Raw genomic sequence first — 8,959 nt, 5'->3', positions numbered from 1 at the left:
ATGTATTTTAAGTAATTTTAAAGGCTATTGTTCACTTACATCTATTTTTATTACCACAAAAAAATGTATTATAATTATAGGGCCCTATAAAATCCGTTTTATTTCCAAATTCAGTTTTTTTTCCATTTTAATTTTTCTATACTCTGTTTTAATGGTTAAATAAAATTTTATTAATCGAAAAGCCTGTCTAATTAATTGAGTTTTACAGTTTTATCTTTACCAATTTCTGTTTTCCATTATTTTCTGGATTCCATTTTAATGGTTCCATTAAAGTTTAATAATCGAAAGCATCTCCAATTAATTGATTTTATTAAAAAAAAATAATAATAATAATCTTTTTTTTCTTAATAAAATATTCTTAAGTAAAATTGTAGATTTTTTTGTGGGAAAATCAATCGTTTAGATTAATCAATAAATTATTCGATAGATTAATCGAAATAAAAATAGTCGTTAGTGGCAGCCCTAAAAGACGGACCTTTTCTACAAAGTATGGGAACCGTTTGTAAATTATTTGGACCCTGGGATTGCCAATATTATGCTGTTTGGTTTTCATGGATGAAACTCTACCAATATATTGAAATTTGGACATTTGAGCAGGGTTATTTTTTTCTACTTTGTTTTAGTTCTTATTTTTCTTAAGATCCAAGTGAATGGATGTTGTTGATGTCTTTGTCTATTGTGACTTGCAGTTTGTGAAAAATCAATAAAAAAAGAAAAAAAAAAAAACATTAATGACAGACAGCAGTAGGTTTATTAGGCTGCTATCTCTTTAAGACAGAATGCACAGATCTAATATACTGACATGCATCTGATTTCTTTCCCAAATTTTTTATGCTCATTTAAGACATAACTGACTGTCTTTATGTAAATACTCACGAGAATGGACAATTTGACATTTTTTGTGTATGTTTGACAATTTATGCAAGCGGCTGAAACACCAAGTATACTTTGCTTGTTCGTGTTTAGTTCTGTATCAGAGTGTGCACACTAAAACTGAAACTAGTTTTAACATTATTACGAGAAAATAAAAGATCATAATCTCTACGATTCACTTGAAAAGTAGATTTTAGACATCTTCAAGATCGATCACATTATAAAATCATCAGATCGCCCACCCCTAATAGTATATAAACAATACTAAAATAACACTGATAAAGAGGGATCAAGGTTGCCAAGGTCATGTGTGTAATTAAAGGTCATGGGTTTGATTAAATGTCATGGGAGCTGTTAGTTATGTGATGCTTTAGTTAGTTTGTGACACTGTCACTGAACTAAATTGATCTGAATAATGACACTATTGTCTTCTGTAGAGCTGCTTTACAGCTGAAATGGAATTAGTTTCATAATTGATGAGTTTTGCAACATTCGCACTGTTATTTGCCTGTTTATCACTGTGAATCTGCTTTGAATCTGTGTTGTATAAAGCACTATATGAATATATTTGATGTGTTTTTTTGTGTAGAGAGTGTTTGCAGTGCTGATCAGACGGTTACGACCGCTGCTCCGACTCTATCACCCAGAACCACTGTTGCCCCGTCACCCATCCCACTGCCCGCACCGGAGCGTGGAAACTACACCATCACAGACGGCAATGGCACTGCCTGTCTGTTGGCACTCATGGGGCTACAGCTCAACATTACGCACCACTCAAAGTCTCTGAACAAGGTGACAAATGCTCACGGTCACTTCCTGCTGATGTTATGTGTTTGACCGCCGCTGATGTTTGATCTGATCCTCCACAGACCGTCAGTAAAGTCATGAACCTGCAGCCCAACAGAACCACAGCCTCGGGGTCATGTGGGGTCCCCAGGGCCACGCTGATGCTGTCTGAGGATCTCACCAACCTCACCTTCACCTTCACACTGGTGTGTGTGTGTGCTTTCTGTGTCTGAATGTCTTGTAATCAAAATATGATGATAATCGGGATGTTTTGTGTGTTGCTGCAGAACCTGACCACACAGAAGTTTTTTCTGAGTGCTGTGAATGTCTCTGCCTTCTGGCCTGACATGACAGGTACGTGTTCAGTTCACTAGTCTGTAGGATTATTAGAACGATCATTTAAATCTATTAAATTAATATATGATGTACAGATAGAGATGTGCTCCAGCAACAGGATGTCCACCGATCCTTAAAAAGCATTCAAATGTCTTAAATTCACTTTTCAAAATTTAAAGGGGTAGTTCGCCCAAAAATGAAAAATACCAACCAGTTGATGGTAACTTCCATGGAAAATAGTGCATAATTTTGTAGTGTATATACTGCATTTTAGATTCTTTCTTTTAGTGTAAAGATGGTGATAGATGACATCAGGGGCACAGCCATCATTCCAGAAGTGAGGGGGACAGAAATGTCAAATGTAATACCTTTTTTTGTCCAGTTGACAGGTTTTATTTTTTCTTATCTCTTACTTTTAATTGGCTAAGAAATCAAATACACTGCTGGACAATAACCAATCATTTGTATTCTATCATTTTTTCCCCTATATTTTCCTAATGACAATTTTATGATTGGTTTATATACTATAAACACTTTTTTCCAGTGTTATCACAGGATAAGGCAAAACATATTTTTTTATAGTTTCTATACTGTAATAAATTGTCAATACTGTAATGAAATGTCAGTTAGCACTGCATTATTCATAAACATTATTTATTACCTGGCGATGACTTGAAAAACTCACATAAACCATATATTGTTGCAATTGTGTTTATTGTCTTTACGTTTCATCAGTCAAAACATTTCTGTTTTTTTATTCAGCTTAGCTATAGCCATAGCTGGATTCCTTTGTCCATATTAGGGATTTCCTGGCACATCATAGGCCATGTCTCAAATGGCACAGATCATGTGCACTTGCATACTTGAGGACTTACAATGGCTGTCGCGTGCGCATGTCTGTTTCTTCTTTTTAGCTTTCAGAAGGGTGCTTGCGAGTGCACCCCTTTGCGGCCACTATGCGCCCTCCATGTGCACTTCCGGCGAGCCCCACAGCAGACTTCTTACTAGAGATGCACCGATTGACCGGCCAGTGATCGAAATCGGCCAATTTTTCACATGACCCGGATCGGTGACCGGCCGGTCAGTCTCACGTCTTACCAATTCCGAGCTGATCCTTTTATTGCCGGCGGCGCCGGCCACGCGCACACTCACAGTCGCGTGTAAACATGTCGTTGCGCGTGAGAATTAATCTAATTTTAATTGAAATTCAGTGTAAACGGCAACTGATAATGTATTTATGTCGTGCCAGATGAGGCTTGCACAGCCTGAGAGAATGTGTGACACACAAAGTAACTCACAGAAATGTATAGATGCATACTGCGGTAGAAAAAAAAAGATATTTAAAAAAAATATGATTAAGGTAAGCAACATTATAAGGCCATGATGTTTCCCCAAATATCAATATTATCAACACGATTGCAATGTGACACTGATTTTATAAAATAGTATTTCAATAAACTAGAAGTTAAAATTAAGTGACTTAGATTTTAGACAAAATATTAACCGTTTTTGCTCAATTTCGCTGACGAAAATAGTTCAGATCAAAGCCACAGCAGAACTGTTGTGTGTCTCCGAGCAACACACAGCGTGTTTCGTTATTGAATGAATCCTTGAATGAATCGAGTGAGTCAATGATTCAGTGGCCCATTTGTAAGGACAGTCACTTGCCTCGTTTCTGAATGAATCAGCCGTTTGAATGAATCGGTTGAATGAATGAATAAATGACTCACTCGTTAAAACGGACATTTGCCGCCACCTACTGGTGGTTTAGTCATATTTAAAAGTATCATTGCATTTTTTAAAAACATTTATTTGTTTTAAAAAATATTTAAAGCATTAATCTTATAAAATTAGTTATGCATTTGAAATTTTGCAGTGTAAATGCATTTATGGCACCTCAGCTTCATCAAACTGTCTGTGTAAATGCATCTAATGCCACTTCAGACTCAGCTTCTGTTTCCAAAGTTAACTATTTCTTCCTCTTTCCAGTCACAGAGCACTTTATTTTGAGAGTTGTTTAAGTGAGAGAAAATCTGTAACTTATATGTAAATAATTTTACATTGAAATTTGCATAGATTTTTGTTTGTATATGCTGTCACTTATAGTTCTTAGAAAGAAAATCGGAATCGGCAAAAAATCAGTATCGGCAGATCATGCTAACAAAAAATCGGAAATCGGAATCGGCCAAGAAAATTGCAATCGGTGCATCTCTAGTTACGATATAAAAAATCGGTATCGGCAGGTCACACTTCCAAAAAATCGGAAATCAGAATCGGCTAAGAAAATTGCAATCGGTGCATCTCTACTTCTTACCCAACAGTCAAAGTGGCATTACGTCACGAAAGTGAGGACTCAGAGGAAGACCGCGAGGGATTAGGGTGCGATTTGGGAAAGGGCCATAAGTTATTACTTCTATGAGTAATATTTCTATTTTGAAATTTCTGTGTGAGAGTGCCCTCCGGCTTCGAGCATGAATAGACTGCATAGACTGCATGAGAGTCTTAAGCACTCCATAATGTTCGCATCGCCTCATTTTGGATACGAATAAAACATCAGGTCATGCATAGACTTCTTGTCTCTATGAATTTGAATCTAGATTTATTCCCACTGGCCCTTGAGAAACTCTGCGTGAACACACTTACCCGAAAAAACTAATTTGCTTTTTATTAATAGTGGAAACCACTTGCCCTGCATATTCTACGCCCATGGTTGACATTTATTCATAAAGATTTACAAAAAACTGAATCACCCAGCTGAGCCATCTGAGGTTAAAAAGCTGAATCATAATGATAGGCGTTTAATAAAACGCTCTGATTAATCATGAAATATTAATTTTTACCTTTGTTTTGCTACAGATTGGTTTAAATTCGTTTAAAAAATTTTTGCATTAAAAAAGTCTTGTCTCATTCAATTTTTTATATATTTCATGTTCTTAAACAGTAATATTTATAAAATTATTTGAACATATTGATCCATGACTGGTTTGTGAATCCTCCATCTACCTTAATTTTAACATAGGAGCAGCGCATCAAACACAGAACGATTGTTTTTCTGTGTGATTGATTGTTTTACTCTCACGTGACTGATGTCAGTAATAAAGGTCTTATTGATCAAATGTTTCATGTTGTGATTGTGTGATTACTGTAGATTGGTTTGTGGAGGGAAACGGCTCTCTGAACTTCCTGCAGTGCAGCGTGGGCCGCTCGTACATGTGCAGTGCGGAGCAGATGCTTGCTGTGGTGCCCACCTTCTCCATCAACACCTTCAGACTGCAACTGCAGCCTTTCAACGTCACTGCAAACCGCTTTGCTGCAGGTACTGACCAGCGGTCATGTGATCAGATGTTCAGTTGGTCTGTTTCATGTTCAGTGTGACACTGTCACTGTCAGTCAGTCAGTCATTCCATCTGATTCCTGAAGGGTGAGACACTGACGCTCTCACAACATTGATCTGTTTGTTTGAGTGACATGTCTACTTCTGACTCAACCAATCATGCGAGTTTGGGGCGGGATATATGACTGACTGACCAATAACAGACAAGTGTTTGAAACAGTCATTAATGTTGCAATTCAGTGTGTAACAGAAATCAAATTCAAATCAAATAGAATGACATCACTAACCAATCACAGGGTTTCTGCAGGTTATTACAAAGTATTTAAAAGCCTTAATTTGTTTTAGATGTGAAGTCCTAAGTACTGTAGCAAAATTCTTAATTGTAATTTGAAGAGGTCTTAAATTTGGAGACGGAAAAAGAGTTGCCATGATATACAGTTATGAATATTAAACTTCTAAAGGCGATGATTCAGTTAAATAGTTGTGAGTGCTGCACATTTTAAAGTCAATTGCAGCGCTGTTGCAACAGGATTGCAGTTTTAGAGCAGTTCACAATCAGTGAATGCTGCACATTTTTACAATTGCTTATGATACACCTTTGATGAATTGACAATGTTTACGTTATGGTTTTTATTATTTTATTAAACCTTGTAGATGGTTTTAAGATGCATATTTTATGTCTCTTATCTGTTTAAACGAACAGCTGAAGCAGTAGTGTAGACTGTTTAGTGGAAGTGTAGACATTTTAAAATAAGAGTTCTGGTGTATTTCGGGCTACGTTAATTAAAAGTCCCTCATTATGCATTAAATCTTTTTTTTTTCTTGCCTATTATTGGTGTTTTGGTTACATAATAACCAGTATCTAACATTTAAATCAAGGTAAACTCTTGTATTTTCTCTCTGAATCGCCCCATCACAGGAAAGAAAGACTAAGAACATTAACACATTCAGTTTGTAGATTTGATAGTATCAGCACAGTAGTCTTTTTATTGCCTTTCTTTAAACACATCAGAAAAATCCAGTATTGACTGACCTCTACTTCATGGGTATTGATATATGAGAACATAAACCAATTTCAATATACATAGCCTATGTAAATTCTGAAGTATTTAAATATGCACTTCCTCTGTTTTGCAGTCGAATGCGAGCTACAGCTCGTATATTAAGTAAATAAATTTGAGATACGTGATTTATTTTAAAATTGTGAGTTTCTTCTGTACTGGCATGTGGTGTTTATTTTATTTTTTCAATTTGATTTTAAAAACTCTGTGTATGTGCAGCGGAGGAGTGTCGTGTGGATCAAGAGAACATGCTCATCCCTATCATCGTGGGAGCAGCTCTGGCCGGTCTGGTGCTGATCGTCCTCATCGCATATCTGATCGGCAGGAAGAGGACACACGCCGGATACCAGACCATCTGATTGTCTTCATCATCATCATCATCATTCTCCTTCTGCACTGTGATCAACTGCAGCTAGACGCACTGGAGTGAGAGTGAGTGTTTGCTGTAAGGTCAGAGGTCAGCTGCAGCGGTCACTTGTATGTGTGTGTGTGTGTGTGTGTGTCTCTGTGCTGCGAGGTCAGCTGCTGTGGTCACAGGTGTATGTGTGTGTACGTTTGCTGTGAGGTCAGAGCTCACAGGTGAGGTCAGCTGGAGCGGTCACTTGTGAGTGTGTGCTTCTGCGCTGTGAGGTCAGAGGTCAGCTGCAGCAGCATTAGTGTGTGTTTGGTCTGGACTATATAGTGTCGATAAGTTCAAAGCTGTTATGAATGAATGAATGTGTTTGTGTGAATGATGATTGCTTGAGTTCAGACGTTCAGCACAAACTGGACAAACCAGTTACTCTGACAAATCTTCCCTCATGGACATCCTCAAGTCCTCAAAAATAATTTTTTATTTTATTATAATGTTCTTTATTATGTTCTTTTTGTTCTAAACATGCTAAATGATTTCTTTTAGTGTTTGTAGTCATTTTAATTGGCTTTAAGTAAAATTAATAGAAGTTTATGACCTTAGCTTATTTTCATAAGTGTGTGTGTGTGTTTGTGTTTCAGGTGCCCTACATTATAAGAATTTAAATTATAACAATTAAAATATGATTAGCTCAGTATAAAAACCATTACAGTGTGTGTGATGCTGGCATTAAATGACACCTGATATAAATAATAGATGTTTGTTCTTGTTTCTCGGAACATGAAACCTGAAAAGAGCCGCTGGTGAATTACCCATGATCCTTCACACAGGCACACACGATCAGCAGGTGTAAGGGGCCATTCACACTGAAAGCGCTTGTGCTGAAAAGCACGAGGCGCTGCAGTGGAGTGGGAAAATATGCAAAGCCTTTTAAAAGTTGAGCACTGCAATTTTAGAACCGTGTTTCATGTATGAGACGCTGAAAAAAAACGGTCAAACGCGTCCATCTAGCACAGTGGTTCTCAACCCGCGGCCCGTCACAAATCCAAATGCGGCCCACCATGCCAAACATAATTAAAAAATAAATTCCAGTTTTACAATTCATTTTAGTTTTTAAATTAATTAAAAAATGTACTAAACAAATATAAGTTTGAGCTATAATGTTTTTGTCATATAAAATAATTTTGGTTTTCATATATTATTTTCAGACGTATGCGTATGTACTAGACGTATGCTAGTATGTACTAGCATATGTACTATGCATGGGCCGGTATGAGATTTTGACCTTAAGCAAAAATATCACTGTTTCACGGTATCACGGTATTGTCATTACAGCTCTAAAATGTGTTATTTTTAAATGACTGGGTAAAAAAAATAAAATAAAAAAAAAAAACGTTTTTTTCCGAAAAATTTTGTTTTTGAGCAACATACAAATATTAGGAACAGTAGAACTTTTTCTTTGATTTGTTTCCTAAAAAGAAGAACAATAAAGACTGACATATTTATTTAACCTAAATCTGTAATTAGTTATTTAATTTTAGTTATATAATTCATATACATATCATTTATATCATTTAATTATATAATTTCATATACATATCATTTCATATCATTTAGTTATATAATTTCATATACATAATTTGATTTAATAATAACCCAATTTGAAGCAAAAACAGAATGTTCTGACTAGCTTTGTGAAATTATACTACATGCCTGAACGAAGCAAACAGCAGAAGCTCTGAATGAGACGCAGATTCACTCTCTGACAGCAGGAGGCGCTTTTGGAACACCAGATACAGCGTTTCCTTGGTTACCGCCATAAACAAAGCAGCGCTGCTGCGCTGAAACACTGCTTTAAAGTCCCCATGAAATCAAAATTAAAGTTTTTTTTGGGTGTTAGTATCAGTGGTGGAAAGAGTACTGAAAAAATATACTCAAGTAAAAGTACCATTACCTTCCAAAAAATGTAGTGTGAGTAGAGTAAAAGTACTTGTCCAAAAAACTACTTGAGTAAGCGTAAATGAGTAGCCTATTTAAAAGTACTCATGAGTATTGAGTACTGAGCTGTGGATTCTACCCCCTCATAATAAACGCGGTACACCGCAATTTATACATTTTAAAAACGTTGTACATTCTGTAATTCACATTATCTTGTTTGTCATAAAGAATGAAGAGTATCTATCATCCAGCAGTTTTAATTTTGACTGCCAACTCTTT

At 36.2% G+C, this 8,959-nt stretch overlaps 1 protein-coding gene across 1 annotated transcript in view; it reads left to right on the top strand.

Annotated features, from left to right (window-relative positions):
- Window positions 1–7,801, top strand: part of lamp1a (lysosomal associated membrane protein 1a) — a 41,101-nt gene extending 33,300 nt beyond the window's left edge. The window contains exons 5-9 of the mRNA XM_016441694.1: window positions 1,463–1,665; window positions 1,743–1,865; window positions 1,947–2,013; window positions 5,144–5,311; window positions 6,610–7,801. Coding sequence (XP_016297180.1) covers window positions 1,463–1,665; window positions 1,743–1,865; window positions 1,947–2,013; window positions 5,144–5,311; window positions 6,610–6,749 — 701 coding nt within the window. The 3' untranslated portion in view covers window positions 6,750–7,801. The remainder of the gene's footprint in view (window positions 1–1,462; window positions 1,666–1,742; window positions 1,866–1,946; window positions 2,014–5,143; window positions 5,312–6,609) is intronic.
- Window positions 7,802–8,959: the final 1,158 nt, after the last annotated feature.

Source organism: Sinocyclocheilus anshuiensis, unplaced genomic scaffold (assembly GCF_001515605.1).
Source record: "Sinocyclocheilus anshuiensis isolate Anshui unplaced genomic scaffold, SAMN03320099.WGS_v1.1 scaffold2063, whole genome shotgun sequence".
In the NCBI taxonomy this organism is placed as follows: Eukaryota; Metazoa; Chordata; class Actinopteri; order Cypriniformes; family Cyprinidae; genus Sinocyclocheilus; species Sinocyclocheilus anshuiensis.
Note: the sequence above shows the minus strand (reverse complement) of the source record. Positions and strands in the feature narration are given on the sequence as shown.